The following is a 22,238-nucleotide window of genomic DNA, read 5'->3' as shown; positions in this document are numbered from 1 at the left end:
CCTGTACAACAACAGGTAGACCGTTAGGGCCTGTACAACAACAGGTAGACCGTTAGGGCCTGTACAACAACAGGTAGACCGTTAGGGCCTGTTTCCCAGACGACCAACAACAACAGGTAGACTGTTAGGGCCTGTACAACAACAGGTAGACTGTTAGGGCCTGTTTCCCAGACGACCAACAACAACAGGTAGACCGTTAGGGCCTGTTTCCCAGACGACCAACAACAACAGGTAGACTGTTAGGGCCTGTTTCCCAGACGACCAACAACAACAGGTAGACTGTTAGGACCTGTTCAACAACAGGTAGACTGTTAGGGCCTGTACAACAACAGGTAGACTGTTAGGGCCTGTTTCCCAGACGATCAACAACAACAGGTAGACTGTTAGGACCTGTTCAACAACAGGTAGACTGTTAGGGCCTGTACAACAACAGGTAGACTGTTAGGGCCTGTTTCCCAGACGACCAACAACAACAGGTAGACTGTTAGGGCCTGTTTCCCAGACGACCAACAACAACAGGTAGACTGTTAGGGCCTGTTTCCCAGACGACCAACAACAACAGGTAGACTGTTAGGGCCTGTACAACAACAGGTAGACTGTTAGGGCCTGTACAACAACAGGTAGACTGTTAGGGCCTGTACAACAACAGGTAGACTGTTAGGACCTGTACAACAACAGGTAGACTGTTAGGGCCTGTACAACAACAGGTAGACTGTTAGGGCCTGTACAACAACAGGTAGACTGTTAGGGCCTGTACAACAACAGGTAGACTGTTAGGACCTGTTCAACAACAGAGGAGAGGACAACAGAAGACAATGGAAGACAATGTTAGGTTCAGTTTGGAGCAGGACTGGCAGCTACTATGGTGTTGTTTGGTTCAGTTTGGAGCAGGACCAGCAGCTACTATGGTGTTGTTTGGTTCAGTTTGGAGCAGGACCAGCAGCTACTGTGGTGTTGTTTGGTTCAGTTTGGAGCAGGACCGGCAGCTACTATGGTGTTGTTTGGTTCAGTTTGGAGCAGGACCAGCAGCTACTATGGTGTTGTTTTGGTTTAGTTTGGAGCAGGACCGGCAGCTACTATGGTGTTGTTTGGTTCAGTTTGGAGCAGGACCAGCAGCTACTGTGGTGTTGTTTGGTTCAGTTTGGAGCAGGACCAGCAGCTACTATGGTGTTGTTTGGTTCAGTTTGGAGCAGGACCAGCAGCTACTATGGCGTTGTTTGGTTCAGTTTGGAGCAGGACCAGCAGCTACTGTGGTGTTGTTTGGTTCAGTTTGGAGCAGGGCCAGCAGCTACTATGGTGTTGTTTGGTTCAGTTTGGAGCAGGACCAGCAGCTACTATGGCGTTGTTTGGTTCAGTTTGGAGCAGGACCAGCAGCTACTGTGGTGTTGTTTGGTTCAGTTTGGAGCAGGGCCAGCAGCTACTATGGCGTTGTTTGGTTCAGTTTGGAGCAGGACCAGCAGCTACTGTGGTGTTGTTTGGTTCAGTTTGGAGCAGGACCGGCAGCTACTGTGGCTGTGCTGTGGTCTCTGATGATGATAATGATGGTGTTGTTGTTTTTGTTAGGTTCAGTTTGGAGCAGGGCTGGCAGCTACTGTGGCTGTGCTGTGGTCTCTTCCCTCCGAGCCAGTCGCTGCTCAAACACACCCAGCGCTTCCTGGAGTCCCGACGGCGTGAACCCCTGGCCCCTGACTGTCTACAGCGCCTACAGGGATCACTGAGGTACATGAGCACATCAAATACTGAATGTCTTCACTTCTACTGTACCTATTAGAGGAGGTCTATTAGACTGTATCTCCTCGGCCCCATTAGAGGAGGTCTATTAGACTGTATCTCCTCAGCCCCATTAGAGGAGGTCTATTAGACTGTATCTCCTCAGCCCCATTAGAGGAGGTCTATTAGACTGTATCTCCTCAGCCCCATTAGAGGAGGTCTATTAGACTGTATCTCCTCAGCCCCATTAGAGGAGGTCTATTAGACTGTATCTCCTCAGCCCCATTAGAGGAGGTCTATTAGACTGTATCTCCTCAGCCCCATTGGAGGAGGTCTATTAGACTGTATCTCTTCAGCCTCATTAGAGGAGGTCTATTAGACTGTATCTCCTCAGCCCCATTAGAGGAGGTCTATTAGACTGTATCTCCTCAGCCCCATTAGAGGAGGTCTATTAGACTGTATCTCCTCAGCCCCACTAGAGGAGGTCTATTAGACTGTATCTCCTCAGCCCCATTAGAGGAGGTCTATTAGACTGTATCTCCTCAGCCCCATTAGAGGAGGTCTATTAGACTGTATCTCCTCAGCCCCATTAGAGGAGGTCTATTAGACTGTTTTCCTGGGACATAAGCTTAGGTAAATATGCAACTATACATACATATTGGTAAATTTCATTGCCCTTATGCCTAAAACATTACATTTACATTTAAGTCATTTAGCAGACGCTCTTATCCAGAGCGACTTACAAATTGGTGCATTCACCTTATCATATGCAATATAGACGAAAACAAATAACAATGAAAATAAATATGAATGTAAATATCTATTCATGTTTATGTCCTCCTATTAAACACTATTACTTATCTGTCTAGGTTGGAACTGGTGCTGTTAAAATACAATAAATCATTTTCATTCTGAACGGGAATTAACAGATTGGTCACATCACACAGGTGAATAACAGAACAGACACACAGGTGAATAACAGAACAGACACACAGGTGAATAACAGAACAGACACACAGGTGAATAACAAACAGAACAGACACACAGGTGAATAACAGAACAGACACACAGGTGAATAACAGAACAGACACACAGGTGAATAACAGAACAGACACACAGGTGAATAACAAACAAAACAGACACACAGGTGAATAACAGAACAGACACACAGGTGAATAACAGAACAGACACACAGGTGAATAACAGAACAGACACACAGGTGAATAACAGAACAGACACACAGGTGAATAACAGAACAGACACACAGGTGAATAACAGAACAAACACACAGGTGAATAACAGAACAGACACACAGGTGAATAACAGAACAGACACACAGGTGAATAACAGAACAGACACACAGGTGAATAACAGAACAGACACACAGGTGAATAACAGAACAGACACACAGGCATTTTGAAACCGTAAGAAACAGTACAGATGAAAAATGATAAGGCCTCCTGTCCATCTTACTGTAGAAAGAAAGTCTAGGTTGGAACTGTTGCTGTTTAAAAAACAACAAAAAACATTTTTTAGGTATTTTTTTTTAAATATCTGAACGAGAATAAACTGATTGGTCACATCACACAGATGTAGCCCAGGACACACACACACACACACACACACACACACACACACACACACACACACACACACACACACACACACACACACACACACACACACACACACACACACACACACACACACACACACACACACACACACACACACACACACACGCACACGCACACACACACAGTCCTAATGAGAGGTCTGTGTTTTCAACAGGCCTGTCTATTCTGGGCTCAGTTTTGGACACTGCAACCCAGAGGTGATGCTCAGCATTGAGTCCGTTTCTGTACTTGTTGTGTATGCCAGAGTTGAGAACCCTGACTCGTATAGGTATGTGGTACCAAACTGGACCAGAACATCTACTGCTTTCTCAGTCAGGAAGGAGACCACTTCCTGTTGTAGATGGAACAACCCAGAACTGTGTGAGGGGGTTCTCAGTCAGACAGGAAACCACTTCCTGTTGCAGATGGAACAGCCCAGAACTGTGTGAGTGGGTTCTCAGTCAGACAGGAGACCACTTCCTGTTGCAGATGGAACAGCCCAGAACTGTGTGAGTGGGTTCTCAGTCAGACAGGAGACCACTTCCTGTTGCAGATGGAACAGCCCAGAACTGTGTGAGTGGGTTAACCTCAAAAAGCATCTTGCTTTCATCAGTTTATTATTCCAGTTCAGAATAACAATTATTATTCTGTTTTAACAGCAACAGTTTCAACCTAGACTCGTTTTCAACAACAGTTTCTACAGTAAAATGAACAGTAGGCCTGATCATTGTTCATCGGCGTATATACTGTTACTAGGGTTGCACTATCAGTAGCTTGCTTTGGCGAATGTTAGATATTAGCTGTGTACAAGGCCATGGGATTGTTTGAAGGAGAAACTCACATCTAGTACTATGAGAGATAGCACTCCCTTATTACTGCTTATGCTTACCTGTTATAAAATGACAACAATGCCTTGCTTAGTTGACTGACTTTTCCACTGTTGAAGCCTTGTTCTGAAAGACCTCCCTGGGTCGACCGCCACGCTGTGGATGTTTTGGTCAGGACGTGGCGTTTTATCAAATTTGTTCGTAATGAGAGACTCAAGTGTGTATGAAAGAGAGGGAAACTCCTCGCTGAGCTCAGACAGAACAAACTCCATTTGACAACAGAGGTGAGAGATGGCAGGTCAGTGGCGGACAGCGGATCATCTGCTGCCTGAACCGCAGCGCTGCGTCGTGATCTGCAGAAAAAAACGGCAGAAAAAGAGATCTGGTGAACCGCGAAGCATACCGGCTTTTCCCTCTCACACTCGCTCAGCTGCCAAACTGAGCAGAGAACGCTGCGTATCCCTCTCACACTCGCTCAGCTGCCAAACTGAGCAGAGAACGCTGCGTATCCCTCTCACACTCGCTCAGCTGCCAAACTGAGCAGAGAACGCTGCGTATCCCTCTCACACTCGCTCAGCTGCCAAACTGAGCAGAGAACGCTGCGTATCCCTCTCACACTCGCTCAGCTGCCAAACTGAGCAGAGAACGCTGCGTATCCCTCTCACACTCGCTCAGCTGCCAAACTGAGCAGAGAACGCTGCTTAAGCTTAAGCAGATTCACTTGGCCAAATCAGTAATGAATGAAATAGTTATAAATTTACTCTGACACGTCGCCACCTACCATTAACGGGTGGTGACAGAGTACATTTATAACTATTTCATTCATTACTGATTTGGCCAAGAGTGTGGTGCTAGTAACACCAAGGTTGTTGGTTCAGTTCTAGCAGTTCTAGGTTGTATTCTATCAGGATAGAGCCCAGGAAGCTGACTCCTCACAAGGTGGAGGTTAGGGTTAGAGTTCAGGGGTTAGAGGGTTAAGGTGGTTGTACTGTAATGTGTGTTGTCTATCAGGATAGAGCCCAGGAAGCTGACTACTCACAAGGTGGAGGTTAGGGTTAGAGGTCAGGGGTTAGAGAGTTAAGGTGGTTGTACTGTAATGTGTGTTGTCTATCAGGATAGAGCCCAAGAAGCTGCCTCCTCACCAGGTGGAGGTTAGGGTTAGAGGTCAGGGGTTAGAGGTTAGAGGGTTAAGGTGGTTGTACTGTAATGTGTGTTATCTATCAGGATAGAGCCCAGGAAGCTGCCTCCTCACCAGGTGGAGGTTAGGGTTAGAGTTCAGGGGTTAGAGGGTTAAGGCGGTTGTACTGTAACGTGTGTTATCTATCAGGATAGAGCCCAGGAAGCTGCCTCCTCACCAGGTGGAGGTTAGGGTTAGAGTTCAGGGGTTAGAGGGTTAAAGCGGTTGTACTGTAACGTGTGTTATCTATCAGGATAGAGCCCAGGAAGCTGCCTCCTCACCAGGTGGAGGTTAGGGTTAGAGTTCAGGGGTTAGAGGGTTAAGGCGGTTGTACTGTAATGTGTGTTGTCCATCAGGATAGAGCCCAGGAAGCTGACTCCTCACCAGGTGGAGGTTAGGGTTAGAGTTCAGGGGTTAGAGGGTTAAGGCGGTTGTACTGTAACGTGTGTTATCTATCAGGATAGAGCCCAGGAAGCTGCCTCCTCACCAGGTGGAGGTTAGGGTTAGAGTTCAGGGGTTAGAGGGTTAAGGTGGTTGTACTGTAACGTGTGTTATCTATCAGGATAGAGCCCAGGAAGCTGCCTCCTCACCAGGTGGAGATAGATGCCATCCAGCAGAACTCCACTCAGATCTTCCACAAGGTCCACTTCCCCAACGACATGGAGGAGGTAAAGAGCCCTGCGCCCATGACGGGTTACTCTGACAAGCGCTAAACTTCTCATCATTTGTACAAACAAAACACATACAGTCCCTTTCAGAAACACTGGTCCTTTGAGCCGGATCGGAAAAAACAAATTGTCCAGGCAAATGGTGTTCCTTGTGTTGCATCTGTATCGAACCTGTACAGAACTGTACTCTATGTCCCCTGGGGATCCTTCCACTAATATCCCTCACATATCTACTCCCTGGGGATCCTTCCACTAATATCCCTCACATATCTACTCCCTGGGGATCCTTCCACTAATATCCCTCACATATCTACTCCCTGGGGATCCTTCCAGTGATATCTCTCACATATCTACTCCCTGGGGATCCTTCCAGTGATATCTCTCACATATCTACTCCCTGGGGATCCTTCCACTAATATCCCTCACATATCTACTCCCTGGGGATCCTTCCACTAATATCCCTCACATATCTACTCCCTGGGGATCCTTCCACTGATATCCCTCACATATCTACTCCCTGGGGATCCTTCCACTAATATCCCTCACATATCTACTCCCTGGGGATCCTTCCAGTGATATCTCTCACATATCTACTCCCTGGGGATCCTTCCACTAATATCCCTCACATATCTACTCCCTGGGGATCCTTCCAGTGATATCTCTCACATATCTACTCCCTGGGGATCCTTCCAGTGATATCCCTCACATATCTACTCCCTGGGGATCCTGTTCCTCCTCCTCCCTCTGCAGATCTTTGAGGTCAACACCAGTACTAGAATCAGGGACCTCTGTCAGACCATCTCCACCAAGCTCCAGCTGGTCTCATCTGACGGCTTCAGCATCTTCGTCAAAACACCCGACAAGGTTTGTCATCGATAAATGTTAATTTAACAGACTCCTGATGACCTCCGTGATTCATCGTAGCCTGGTTCCCCTGGACTCATATGGTCTTTGGCAAGACAGCACGAACAGATCTGGGACCAGGCTAGATTCCCGTATCTCAGATATACAGCAAGTAGAAGTTTTTTTTTTTTTTTTTAAAGTCTCTAGTTTGCGTGACGTCCTTTTGCCTCTATGTCGTCCAGGTTCTCAGTCTGAATGATTCCGACTACTTCTTCGACAGCCTGAGACAGATCACTGATTGGTCCAAGAAAGCCAAGAGTGTCAAAGAGGGTAAGATAAGATCACATCATGACTTAGAAATGCCATTGATTTTACTCACGACCCAGTTTTGAACCCTTAACAATGGTCTGTCTGTCTGTCTGTCTGTCTGTCTGTCTGTCTGTCTGTCTGTGTGTGTGTGTGTGTGTGTGTGTGTGTGTGTGTGTGTGTGTGTGTGTGTGTGTGTGTGTGTGTGTGTGTGTGTGTGTGTGTGTGTGTGTGTGTGTGTGTGTGTGTGTGTGTGTGTGTGTGTGTGTGTGTGTGTGTGTGTGTGTAGGAGGAGGACCCATGAACATGTCCTACCTCGTGTTCTTCATGAGGAAGCTGTGGTTTAACGTCAGTCCTGGCAGAGACCTGGAGGCCGATCTGATCTTTCACTACCCTCAGGTATGTTACAATGGTCCCAAACAACACCTTTGCCCGTGTAGTGCACTACTTTCGACCAGGGCTTCCGATTATTCTATTTTGGAAGGAAATGTGTTTATATATTTTTTTTTTTAATGTCAAAACATAATATGTTTTATGAATATCGCTGAGATTCAAAGAGAAAAAAGGTATTCAGGCCACATTTGATTTAAAAATAATCATGTTTGAGCAGGGGAACACAGCGCTAGCCATGGCAAAATGTATAGAATTGCAGAACATTTGATTTAAAAATGCAACATTTTCTCTCCGCTTCCAATACACTTTTTTTTTTTTTTTAGCTAATAGGCTATGGTTGAGTTTACACTTCCTCTACCGATGAACTGTGGGGAGGTCAAAATAATACAACTGTCACGTTCGTCGTATGAAGGAGACCAAGGCGCAGCGTGGTATTCGTACATTCTCTTTCTTAAAAGAATGAACACCGAACGAACCAACCAAAAAAACGAGAAGCAATATACAATATATAATAATATAATATAATATAATAATAATATAATACAATATAGTACTGTCAGGCAACTACACATAGACAACATCCCACACCAGAAAGTGTGGGGGGGGGGAAGGCCTGCCTAAATATGAGCCCCAATCAGAGACAACGATAAACATCTGTCTCTGATTGGGAACCATATCAGGCCAACATAGACGTACAAAACCCCTAGACATACAAAACCCCTAGACATACAAAACCCCTAGACATACAAAACCCCTAGACATACAAAACCCCTAGACATACAAAACCCCTAGACATACAAAACCCCTAGACATACAAAACCCCTAGACATACAAAAACCCTAGACATACAAAACCCCTAGGCATACAAAACCCCTAGACATACAAAACCCCTAGACATACAAAACCCCTAGACATACAAAACCCCTAGACATACAAAAACCCTAGACATACAAAACCCCTAGACGTACAAAAAACCTAAACATACAAAAACCTAGAGTACCCACCCTAGTCACACCCTGACCTAACCAAAATATATAGAAAACAGAGATATCTAAGGTCAGGGCGTGACAACAGCTGTCTAACAAAACTATTCATTTTAAAAATGGATGACTTCTCCTTGCCGTTACCATTTTTCTCAAGGGCCCGTTGGCATTAGGCGACAGCTGAGATATTGGGGCACATCGTGGTTTATCTTCCAATACCCTCGGGTGTGTTGAGAGCCTTTCTCAAGGGCCCGTTGGCATTAGGTGACAGCTGAGATATTGGGGCACATCGTGGTTTATCTTCCAATACCCTCGGGTGTGTTGAGAGCCTTTCTCAAGGGCCCGTTGGCATTAGGTGACAGCTGAGATATTGGGGCACATCGTGGTTTATCTTCCAATACCCTCGGGTGTGTTGAGAGCCTTTCTCAAGGGCCCGTTGGCATTAGGTGACAGCTGAGATATTGGGGCACATCGTGGTTTATCTTCCAATACCCTCGGGTGTGTTGAGAGCCTTTCTCAAGGGCCCGTTGGCATTAGGCGACAGCTGAGATATTGGGGCACATCGTGGTTTATCTTCCAATACCCTCGGGTGTGTTGAGAGCCTTTCTCAAGGGCCCGTTGGCATTAGGTGACAGCTGAGATATTGGGGCACATCGTGGTTTATCTTCCAATACCCTCGGGTGTGTTGAGAGCCTTTCTCAAGGGCCCGTTGGCATTAGGTGACAGCTGAGATATTGGGGCACATCGTGGTTTATCTTCCAATACCCTCGGGTGTGTTGAGAGCCTTTCTCAAGGGCCCGTTGGCATTAGGTGACAGCTGAGATATTGGGGCACATCGTGGTTTATCTTCCAATACCCTCGGGTGTGTTGAGAGCCTTTCTCAAGGGCCCGTTGGCATTAGGTGACAGCTGAGATATTGGGGCACATCGTGGTTTATCTTCCAATACCCTCGGGTGTGTTGAGAGCCTTTCTCAAGGGCCCGTTGGCATTAGGCGACAGCTGAGATATTGGGGCACATCGTGGTTTATCTTCCAATACCCTCGGGTGTGTTGAGAGCCTTTCTCAAGGGCCCGTTGGCATTAGGTGACAGCTGAGATATTGGGGCACATCGTGGTTTATCTTCCAATACCCTCGGGTGTGTTGAGAGCCTTTCTCAAGGGCCCGTTGGCATTAGGTGACAGCTGAGATATTGGGGCACATCGTGGTTTATCTTCCAATACCCTCGGGTGTGTTGAGAGCCTTTCTCAAGGGCCCGTTGGCATTAGGTGACAGCTGAGATATTGGGGCACATCGTGGTTTATCTTCCAATACCCTCGGGTGTGTTGAGAGCCTTTCTCAAGGGCCCGTTGGCATTAGGTGACAGCTGAGATATTGGGGCACATCGTGGTTTATCTTCCAATACCCTCGGGTGTGTTGAGAGCCTTTCTCAAGGGCCCGTTGGCATTAGGCGACAGCTGAGATATTGGGGCACATCGTGGTTTATCTTCCAATACCCTCGGGTGTGTTGAGAGCCTTTCTCAAGGGCCCGTTGGCATTAGGTGACAGCTGAGATATTGGGGCACATCGTGGTTTATCTTCCAATACCCTCGGGTGTGTTGAGAGCCTTTCTCAAGGGCCCGTTGGCATTAGGTGACAGCTGAGATATTGGGGCACATAGTGGTTTATCTTCCAATACCCTCGGGTGTGTTGAGAGCCTTTCTCAAGGGCCCGTTGGCATTAGGTGACAGCTGAGATATTGGGGCACATCGTGGTTTATCTTCCAATACCCTCGGGTGTGTTGAGAGCCTTTCTCAAGGGCCCGTTGGCATTAGGTGACAGCTGAGATATTGGGGCACATCGTGGTTTATCTTCCAATACCCTCGGGTGTGTTGAGAGCCTTTCTCAAGGGCCCGTTGGCATTAGGCGACAGCTGAGATATTGGGGCACATCGTGGTTTATCTTCCAATACCCTCGGGTGTGTTGAGAGCCTTTCTCAAGGGCCCGTTGGCATTAGGTGACAGCTGAGATATTGGGGCACATCGTGGTTTATCTTCCAATACCCTCGGGTGTGTTGAGAGCCTTTCTCAAGGGCCCGTTGGCATTAGGTGACAGCTGAGATATTGACATCAGTGGCCCTCTGGATGTTGGTTAACTCCTGCTATGATTTAACATAAATCAGCACTTGGATTCGACCAGCAACCCTCCGGTTACTGGCCTCCGTCTCCAACCACAAAATAGTACATTGTACCCATGGTGAAAATGCCTATCTTTACAGTCAGGGTTGGGGTCAAATGTTTTAATTTTTTTTTAAACTGTCAATTCAGGAAGTACACTGACATTCAGCTTCCAATTATAAATGCTTTTTCAATGAGGAAAAATTGGAATTGTAATTTGTTTTACTTTCTGAATTGATCCGAACACTGCTAACTGTTCATTATACTGACAGGACAGCCTTTCTCTCTCCCCACCCAGGAGCTACCTAAGTACCTGAGAGGGTACCATCGATGTACCAAGGAGGACATGGTGAACATAGGGGCTCTGCTCTTCAGGGTAAAGTTCAACAACGACAAGTCCCAGTTCGTTCTGATCCCCAAGATGCTGAAAGATCTGGTGCCCAACGACATGCTGAAGGCCATGTCCGCTACAGACTGGCAGAAGGTAAAATCAATCAGTTGTGATCGATCAATCAATCAATCGTTTATTTATAAAGCATTTTTATTGTTATTATTATTATTATTTTTTTTTTTTTTTACGGTTGTCACAAATCGATGTAAGAGAGTCTCTCCCTAATACATTCCTCCAAAAGTGTGCACTTGTTCACTTCCCTGGACCGGTGCTTGGGAGGAGTGTATGAGTGCACATAGCTGGAAGGGACTGGGTGATGAGTGTTCCCTCAATGACGTCATGTGACCTGTATACAAACACAGTCAGTAGTGTCCCTTTTTTTGTCTGGGACTGCAGCTCCAAGTTACCCTCCTACATGACCCCTGAACTCAAATGACCCTTAACTCAATTCATTCAATCGGGGAGGTCAGAGGATCAACTAAGTAAAATGTTTTAAGAATGGGATTGTTGTTGTTGTTTTTTGACTGTTTTAATGTCTTTGTTTACCAGAACATCGTTGCAGCCTACAACAAGCAGGCTAGTATGACCAGTGAAGAAGCAAGTCTCGCGTTTCTCAAGGTGGTCTGTCGCTGGCCCACCTTCGGATGTGCTTTCTTTGAAGTGAAGGTACGGGATGGCACCTCAACACTGATTTAAAAAAATATATATATATATTTTTTTTAAATCACAAATGAAGTTCCCTCGGGAGAAATGGGTCTTTCCAGACGATGTATCGCTGTTCGAAGCCTCGTTTTATGGACCCATTTAAAGTTCTTGTAAGGCTGTGTGTCCCGAATGGCACCCTATGAGCCCTGGTCAATAGTAGTCCACTATATATAGGGAATAGGGTGCCATTTGGGTCAAAAGTAGAGCACTATATAGGGAATAGGGTGCCATTTGGGTCAAAAGTAGTGCACTATATAGGGAATAGGGTGCCATTTTGTTCACGCAGCCTAAGTCTCTAAGTGATGAAGGAACAGCCACTACTCTGCTTTCCATCACCTAAAGAGATGTTTTACTTTTCCAGCAAACATCAGACCCTAACTTCCCAGATATCGTCAGAATTGCCATCAGCAAACAGGGGGTCTCAATCATCCACCCGAAAACCAAGGTAAAACACAACACACACACACACACACACACACACACACACACACACACACACACACACACACACACACACACACACACACACACACACACACACACACACACACACACACACACACACACACACACACACACACACACACACCATCAAAGACTCCTTTTTTTCCTCTTGAGAGAATGGATTATAAAGGGTTCCTCTTCAATGTTAATTACTGTATTTCTAGGGCTTTCGTTATAATGTTTTATTATATATTATTATTATTGTTTTATCAAGGCAATGTGCGTATAAATCAACTTCTGTTGGGCCAAATTGCTTCACCGCAGTTCTGTTTGACAGCCCCGCTTCCCCCACTTGAATTCAGTTGGCCTCGATTGATTCTGGGGCATCGGGTTACAAATCCACAGCCATTGGAGGCTCGAGAGTCCCGCCTTTAATGCTCATTCGCTGATTGGACTGACCATCAATTTGTGTTGTCTCAGGCACACAGCTGCAACGTTGCGAGTCTACTGCAGCCATACGAATGTGTTCTGTAATAAACACACAGATTTATATTTCATTAAAAAATATAAAAAATAAAAACTTGAACACAATTTCAAGATGTGAAACAAAGCCACTTTGTGTTCATCATAAAGGGACACATTTTATACAAGATGAAATCTGAGATTGTGACGAGCTAGTAGATTCGCCAGCGACTGTAACTCTTTGGTAAATTCACAAGGAGATAGACAACAATGACCAGTCCACCAGGAAATGACTCGGATCTTCCCTGTCCACTAATTAATTATATAAAACATTATTACAATAATAAGGCCTCTGCAATCTAATAGCATGTCAAGTTGTAATCTTGATTTTGAGTAGATGTTGAAACCCGAACAATGTCAAGCCCTATTCCCACTTTTATCATAAATAGGTAGTTCATAGCATATACATTCTGAAAATGTAATGTCTGTTGAATGAAGAGAGTCAGACCGAAATGCAGCGTGTAGGTTATTCATGACTTTAATGAAGGAATTGCGGTACATGAAATAACTCATAAATACAAAAACAACAAATGGAACGTGAAACCTATTACAGCCTATCTGGTGAACAACTACACAGAGAGGAACAAACACCCACAAAATACAACGTGAACTCAGGCTACCTAAATACGGTTCCCAATCCGAGACAACGAGAATCACCTGACTCCAATTGAGAATCGCCTCAGGCAGCCAAGCCTAACTAGACACACCCCTAATCATACACAATCCCAATTAATACAAACCCCAATACGGAACACAACATATAAACCCATGTCACACCCTGGCCTACCCAAACATATAACAAAAACACAAAAACAATGACCAAGGCGTGACAGAACCCCCCCCCTAAGGTGCGGATTCCCGGACGCACCTCAAGAGCATAGGGAGGGTCCGGGTGGGCGTCTGTCCATGGTGGCGGTTCTGGCTCAGGACGTGGACCCCACTCCATTAATGTCCTAGTTCCTCCCCTACGCGTCCTGGTAGAATCCACCTTCTCCGCCGACCATGGCCTAATAGTCCTCACCCAGATCCCCACACAACTGAGGAGCAGCTCGGGACAGAGGGGCATCTCAGGACAAAGGGGCAGCCCGGGACAGAGGGGCATCTCAGGACAGAGGGGCATCTCGGGACAGAGGGGCATCTCGGGACAGAGGGGCATCTCGGGACAGAGGGGCATCTCGGGACAGAGGGGCAGCTCGGGACAGAGGGGCATCTCGGGACAGAGGTGCAGCCCGGGACAGAGGTGCAGCCCGGGACAGAGGGGCAGCTCGGGACCGAAGCAGCCCGGTACTGAGAGGAAGCCCAGTACTGAGAGGAAGCCCAGTACTGAGAGGAAGCTCAGGCAGGTAGTAGGCTCTGGTAAATCCTGGCTGGCTGGTGGAACTGGATGATTCAGGTTGTCTGGCCGATCTGGCGGATCTTGGCAGACTGGCACTTCTGGCGGATCCTGGCAGACCGGCACTTCTGGCGGATCCTGGCAGACTGGCGACGCTGGGCCGACTGGCGGCGCTGGGCAGACTGGGAGCACTGGCCGCGCTGGGCAGACTGGGAGCACTGGCCACGCTGGGCCGACTGGGAGCACTGGCCGCGCTGGGCCGACTGGGAGCACTGGCCGCGCTGGGCTGACTGGGAGCACTGGCGGCGCTGGGCAGACTGGAGACTCCGGCAGCGCAGGAGAGGAGAAAGGCTCTGGCTGTGCTAAACAGGCGGGAGACTCCAACAGCGCAGGAGAGGAGAAAAGCGCTGGCTGCGCTGAACAGGCGAGGCGCACTGGAGGCCTGGTGCGTGGTGCTGGAACGGGTGGTACTGGATCTAGGACACGCACAGGAAGCCTGGTGCGGGGAGCTGCTACCGGAGGACTGGTGTGTAGAGGTGGCTCTGGATAGACCGGACCGTGCAGGCGCACTGGAGCTCTTGAGCACTGAGCCTGCCCAAGCTTACCTGGCTCGATGCCCACTCTAGCCCGGGCAATAGGAAGGGCTGGTATGTACCACACCTGGCTCTGCACCCGCACTGGAAACACCGTGCGCTCCATAGCATAACACGGTGCCTGCCCGGTCTCTCTAGCCCAAAGGTGAGCACAGGGAGTTTGCGCAGGTCTCCTACCTGGCATAACTATTCTCCCTTCTAGCCCCCCCCCCAATAATTTTTTTGGGGCTGTTTTTCCGGCTTCCAACCGCGTCACCGTGCTGCCTCCTCATACCTGCGCCTCTCTGCTTTAGCTGCTTCTATTTCCTCCTTGGGACGGCGATATTCTCCCGGCTGCGCCCAGGGTCCTTTTCCATCTAATATCATCTCCCAAGACCAGAAGTCCTCAAATTGCTGCTCCTCACAATTAACAGGCAGAGTAGGCTCAGGTCTGACTCCTGACTCAGCCACTCTCTCTCTGCGCTCTCCCCGTTACTTTCGGTTCTTGCTCTGCGTCGCCCGTGTTTTCCTCTTAGACTCCATTAGCCTGTAGCCTTCTTCGCACTGCTGAAGCGAATCCCAGGCGGGCTCCTGCACTCGCTCTGGGTCGGCCGCCCACCTGTCGATTTCTTCCCACTTCGTATAATCCATGCCTCTGCTGTCCATAACGTCCTCCTTTCGCTCCTGAAACTGTCGCTGTCGTAGCCAGTTTACACGCTGCTCGGTCCGTTTTTGGTGGGTGTTTCTGTAACGTTGTTCGTCTGTTGAATGAAGACAGACCGAAATGCAGCGTTTAGGTTATTCATGACTTTAATGAAGGAATTGCGGTACATGAAATTACTCATAAATACAAAAACAACAAATGGAACGTGAAACCTATTACAGCCTATCTGGTGAACACTACACAGAGACAGGAACAAACACCCACAAAATACAACGCAAACTCAGGCTACCTAAATACGGTTCCCAATCCGAGACAACGAGAATCACCTGACTCCAATTGAGAATCGCCTCAGGCAGCCAAGCCTAACTAGACACACCCCTAATCATACACAATCCCAATTAATACAAACCCCAATACGGAACACAACATATAAACCCATGTCACACCCTGGCCTACCCAAACATATAACAAAAACACAAAAACAATGACCAAGGCGTGACAGAAAATTACATCTGGGAATGTACTATGTTTCAAACTATTTACTATAGCTGTGCATTCTAGTACGAAAAGTGCAAACAAATCATAGATAATAAATACAACAACGAAAAAAATCAGTGTTTTCTAACAGTATAAGACATTACTAGGTAAATGTTCACAGCCCTCTCATTAAGCTATGTTTTTATTTATTTCACCTTTATTTAACTCAGTTAAGAACAAATTCTTATTTTCAATGACGGCCTGGGAACAGTGGGTTAACCGCCTGTTCAGGGGCAGAACGACAGATTTTGTACTATGTCAGCTCAGGGATTTGAACTTGCAACCTTCCGGTTACTAGTCCTACACTCTAACCACTAGGCTACCCTACCACCTCTACACTCTAACCACTAGGCCACCCTGCCACCTCTACACTCTAACCACTAGGCTACCCTACCACCTCTACACTCTAACCACTAGGCTGCCCTACCACCTCTACACTCTAACCACTAGGCTACCCTACCACCTCTACACTCTAACCACTAGGCTACCCTACCACCTCTACACTCTAACCACTAGGCTACCCTGCCACCTCTACACTCTAAGCACTAGGCTACTCTGCCACCTCTACACTCTAACCACTAGGCTACCCTGCCTCCTCTACACTCTAACCACTAGGCTACCCTGCCACCTCTACACTCTAACCACTAGGCTACCCTACCACCTCTACACTCTAACCACTAGGCTACCCTACCACCTCTACACTCTAACCACTAGGCTACCCTACCGCCTCTACACTCTAACCACTAGGCTACCCTACCACCTCTACACTCTAACCACTAGGCTACCCTACCACCTCTACACTCTAACCACTAGGCTACCCTGCCGTTTTGCACGGCCCTCCACTGACAGTAATATTCAACAGAGAGCATGAACAGTAAAGAGATGTCTGTCTGACCTGTCTGTCTTATCTGTCCCATAGGATGTCCTTGCGACTCACCCGTTCAACCGTATCGCTAACTGGTGCAGTGGATCCACCTACTTCCACATCACCGTGGGCAACCTGGTGAAGGGAAACAAGATCCTATGTGAAACATCACTGGTAAAGACATTTATTACGGTTTTGTTTGTTTGTTTGCTTGTTTTTATTTTTTACTGTTGACTTGTAGCTAGTTATTTTGTGTACCTCTTTCTTCTATTCATTACGGAAACATAATTTCCCCCTTGTGGCAGCGATAAGCAATTTATTTTTTATTTTCTTATTTCTTTTTCGTAATTTCTTATTAGTTCATGTTAGAAATATTAAACTTTCAAGGCCAGGCACCACAGGCACCACAGGCACAACAGGCACCACAGGCACCACAGGCACCACAGGCCGAATTTACATGTTTTGCATCTACCTATTCATTTTGAGATTTACTCACCATACTCCTGATGAGAACCCCATGAACCCCCCATACTCCTGGGGAGAACCCCATGAACCCCCCATACTCCTGGGGAGAACCCCATGAACCCCCCATACTCCTGGTGAGAACCCCATGAACCCCCCATACTTGGTGAGAACCCCATGTACCCCCCATACTCCTGGTGAGAACCCCATGAACCCCCCCTCCTGGTGAGAACCCCATGAACCCCCCCCCCCCCCATACTTTCTGGTGAGAACCCCATGAACCCCCCCATACTTCTGGTGAGAACCCCATGTACCCCCCCATACTCCTGGTGAGAACCCCATGAACCCCCATACCCTGGTGAGAACCCCATGAACCCCCCAGGCTCCTGGGGCAACCCCATGAACCCCCATACTCCTGGTGAGAACCCCATGAACCCCCATACTCCTGGTGAGAACCCCATGAACCCCCCATACTCCTGGTGAGAACCCCATGAACCCCCATATTCCTGGTGAGAACCCCATGAACCCCCCATACTCCTGGTGAGAACCCCATGAACCCCCATACTCTTGGTGAGAACCCCATGAACCCCCATACTCCTGGTGAGAACCCCATGAACCCCCATACTCCTGGTGAGAACCCCATGAACCCCCCCATACTCCTGGTGAGAACCCCATGAACCCCCCATACTCCTGGGGAGAACCCCATGAACCCCCCCCCATACTCCTGGGGAGAACCCCATGAACCCCCCCATACTCCTGATGAGAACCCCATGAACCCCCCATACTCCTGGGGAGAACCCCATGAACCCCCCATACTCCTGCATCCTCCATCTCCAGAGATGTTCGGTAGGGATCAAGTCTGGGCACTGGATGGACCATTTAAGGACATTCAGAGACTTGTCCTGAAGCCACTCCTGCGTTGTCTTGGCTGTGTGCTTAGGGTCATTTCCTGTTGGAAGGTGAACCTTCACCCCAGTCTGAGGTCCTGAGCGCTGTGGAGCAGGTTTTCATCAAGGATCTCTCTGTACATTGCTCTGTTCATCTTCGCCTCTATCCTGACTAGTCTCTCAGTCCCTGCTGCTGAAAAACATCCCCACGGCTTGTTGCTGCCACCACCGTGCTTCACCGTAGGGATGGTGCCAGGTTTCCTCCAGATGTGACGCTTGGCATTCAGGCCAAAGAGTTCAATCTTGGCTTCATCAGACCAGAGAATCTTGTTTCGCGTGGTCTGAGAGTCCTTTAGGTGCCTTTTGGCAAACTCCAAGCGGGCTGTCATGTGTCTTTTACTGAGGAGTGGTTTCCATCTCTTCACTCTACCATAAAGTCTTGATTGGTGGAGGGCTGCAGAGATGGATGTCCTTCTGGAAGGTTCTCCCATCTCCACAAAGGATTGTTGGAGCTCTGTCAGAGTGACCATCGGGTTCTTAGTTACCTCCCCTGATTGCTCAGTTTGGCTGTGCAGCCATCTCTAGGAAGGGTCTTGGTGGTTCCTAACGTCTTCCATTTAAGAATGATGGTGGCCACTGTGTTCTTGGGGACCTTCAATGCTGCAGACATTTTTTGGTACCCTTCCCCAGATCTGTGCCTCAACACAATCCTGTCCTGGGGCTCTATGGACAATTCCTTCGACCTCATGGCTTGTTTTTTGCTCTGACATGCACTGTCAACTGTGGGACATTATGTAGACAGGTGTGTGCCTTTCCAAATCATGTCCAATCAATTGAATTTGCCACAGGTGGACTCCAATCAAGTTGTAGAAACATTTCAAGGATGAACAATGGAAACAGGATTTACCTGAGATCAATTTTGTGTCTCATAACAAAGGGCCTGAATAGTTATGTAAATCAGGTAAAATCCTGTTTTCATTATGGGGAATTGTGATGTCATTATGGGGTATTGTGATGTCATTATGGGGTATTGTGATGTCATTATGGGGTATTGTGATGTCATTATGGGGATTAACCATATACATAGTGAGCAGCTCATGTTATAGATAGAAGCATGCTACATGGCAGACCAATCCAAACTCATCTCTCGGCATGTCCAGCCCACCCATTATCTCTGCCAATCATAGCGAGTAGGAAGGTTCCCGTATTTTTCTGTGGCTAAAACGACTAGGCTCATAATTTAACCATTTTATTCGTATTTACAGATGGCATACACGTTTGTTATTTAAGGCATGTGAAAGTTTGCATGTTCAAGAAGGCATTTCTGACAACAAAAAAACAACGTATTCCGATTTTTTTTAAATGTTATGTTTACGTTCAAATGCCTCTCCTGTGAAGTAGTGACATAAGCCTAGGTTCTTGAAACGGGTCACATATGTGCATATTTAATGAGATATCACCTCATATGCATATTTCAATATAATATTTTACAAAATGTGGTATACAAAAATAGTCATATTTGTATCTACATTCAACTGGTAAAAGTTCCCTGTTAGGGTTGTAGTGCCTGGTCTTAATAAGATACAATTATTCTGAATAATGTTTTCATATTGTGCTTTGTGTCTTTGTCCATCAGGGCTATAAAATGGATGATCTTCTGACCTCTTATGTCAACATGTACCTGAACGAGAGGAAAGCAGTTAGGACCAGAAACCAGAGATACAACGAATAACACGAGACGTGTGACCAGTTGCAAAGTCGGAAGCCCTGCTTAGTTATACAATTTCTCTTATATATATATGCCATTTAGCAGACGCTTTTATCCAAAGCGACTTACAGTCATGTGTGCATACATTCTACGTATGGGTGGTCCCGGGGATCGAACCCACTACCCTGGCGTTACAAGCGCCATGCTCTACCAACTGAGCTACACAGACCGGATTTTTAAACCTAACCCTAACACTCTACCGTTAACCCACACTACTTAACCTCATGCCTAACCTGAACCTTAAAGGAATAGCATGCTAGCAGATACCCGTAGACTCCAGTCATTTAACTGATGCTAGTTAGTTAGCATTGGCTCTTGAAAATACCTCTAACTTCCTTAATACTGGACAGAGAGACACACAACATGGTCTCCACCAGTTCATCTGACTCCGGGGAAGTAGATAAAGGACATCATTGCCAAAATCCAGAAATATCCCTTTAAATTTCAGACCGTATCGTGAGAATGTCATACATTTGTTATGATATAGCCAATTTGTTTGACTTTGCAGCTTGGTCATATAGTGGGAACCATGGTAACGGGAACACGTGAGGCATTGAGCTGCTGGGATGAAACACAATGCAAACTGTGCCTTGAATTTACAACTAATGCTCTAACACACACACACACACACACACACACACACACACACACACACACACACACACACACACACACACACACACACACACACACACACACACACACACACACACACACACACACACACACACACACACACACACGCGCACGCACGCACACACGCACACGCACACACAAGATCATTTTTTTCATTCTAAATTCTAAATGTAATTTGTGCATTGTAAAAGTTAACTACATACAGGACCAATATACCTAACTTGAAATATTATGACACAAAACTTTCCACAAATGTTTTATGTGCCCTGCCACAGGTAAAGGAAGGCATAACTTATTTATAACTGACAAATATTACTGAAATAATTACTGAAATTATTGATCATTGAAATGTTTATAATTCCGCTGCCATGTATCGACAGTCTTCTGATGAATAAACAGGTGTTGTCTGCCTTCGTTCATCCCCAAAAGGTTCTGATGAATAAACAGGTGTTGTCTGCCTTCGTTCATCCCCAAAAGGTTTTGATGGACTGCTTCTTTTTTTGAAAACAAATGATTTAGTTTTGCATAATGATGACGTTATTTGACACATAAAATACTTTTCCTGTGTCTGATCTTATTACACTTGTTGCTGGTGTGGATTCTGTTTGTGGTCGTTTTTTTCTGAGGGTTTGAGGAGGTTTTCTGTGGTTATTAACTCTACAGCATCCCCAACTATACTATAACTACACCCCAACTATACTATAACTACATCCCCAACTATGCTATAACTATACTATAACTATACTATAACTACATCCCCGGCTATACTATAACTATACTATAACTACATCCCCAACTATAATATAACTATACTATAACTACATATCCAACTATACTATAACTACATATCCAACTATACTATAACTACACTATAACTACATCCCCAGCTATACTATAACTACATCCCCAACTATGCTATAACTATACTATAACTACATCCCCAGCTATACTATAACTACATCCCGACTATACTATAACTATAATATAACTACATCCCCAACTATAATATAACTACATATCCAACTATACTATAACTATACTATAACTACATCCCCAGCTATACTATAACTACATATCCAACTATACTATAACTACATCCCCGACTATACTATAACTACATCCCCGACTATAATATAACTACATCCCCAACTATACTATAACTATAATATAACTACATCCCCATCTATAATATAACTATACTATAACTACATCCCCAATTATACTATACCTATGATATAACTACATCCCCAACTATACTATACCTATACTATAACTACATCCCCAACTATACTATACCTATAATATAACTACATCCCCAACTATACTATACCTATAATATAACTATACTATAACTACACTATAACTACATCCCCAACTATAATATAACTATAATATAACTACATCCCCAACTATACTATACCTATAATATAACTACATCCCCAACTATAATATAACTATACTATAACTACATCCCCAACTATAATATAACTATACTATAACTACACTATAACTACATCCCCAACTATACTATAACTATAATATAACTACATCCCCAACTATAATATAACTATACTATAACTACATCCCCAACTATACTATACCTATAATATAACTATACTATAACTACATCCCCAACAATACTATAACTATACTATAACTACATCCCCAACTATACTATACCTACACTATAACTACATCCCCAACTATACTATAACTACATCCCCAACTATACTATAACTATACTATAACTACATCCCCAACTATAATATAACTATA

General features: G+C 45.9%; 1 protein-coding gene across 4 annotated transcripts in view; it reads left to right on the top strand.

Annotated features, from left to right (window-relative positions):
• The window catches only part of LOC123996531 (unconventional myosin-VIIa), a 69,001-nt gene extending 47,962 nt beyond the window's left edge, over positions 1–21,039 (top strand). For 2 of the 4 annotated variants that reach the window (XM_046299932.1, XM_046299931.1), the window contains exons 40-49: positions 1,564–1,719; positions 5,893–5,998; positions 6,749–6,862; positions 7,084–7,171; positions 7,437–7,546; positions 10,975–11,160; positions 11,617–11,733; positions 12,134–12,217; positions 16,764–16,883; positions 19,695–21,039. In XM_046299932.1, coding sequence (XP_046155888.1) covers positions 1,564–1,719; positions 5,893–5,998; positions 6,749–6,862; positions 7,084–7,171; positions 7,437–7,546; positions 10,975–11,160; positions 11,617–11,733; positions 12,134–12,217; positions 16,764–16,883; positions 19,695–19,790 — 1,177 coding nt within the window. In that variant the 3' untranslated portion in view covers positions 19,791–21,039. Of the gene's footprint in view, positions 1–1,563; positions 1,720–5,061; positions 5,147–5,377; positions 5,844–5,892; positions 5,999–6,748; positions 6,863–7,083; positions 7,172–7,436; positions 7,547–10,974; positions 11,161–11,616; positions 11,734–12,133; positions 12,218–16,763; positions 16,884–19,694 lie in introns of those variants that run through there. The other 2 variants (XM_046299933.1, XM_046299934.1) reach the window with 2 other exon arrangements.
• Positions 21,040–22,238: the final 1,199 nt, after the last annotated feature.

This window comes from Oncorhynchus gorbuscha, linkage group LG15 (assembly GCF_021184085.1).
Source record: "Oncorhynchus gorbuscha isolate QuinsamMale2020 ecotype Even-year linkage group LG15, OgorEven_v1.0, whole genome shotgun sequence".
Taxonomy (NCBI): Eukaryota; Metazoa; Chordata; class Actinopteri; order Salmoniformes; family Salmonidae; genus Oncorhynchus; species Oncorhynchus gorbuscha.
This window is presented reverse-complemented; position numbering and strand designations above follow the sequence as displayed.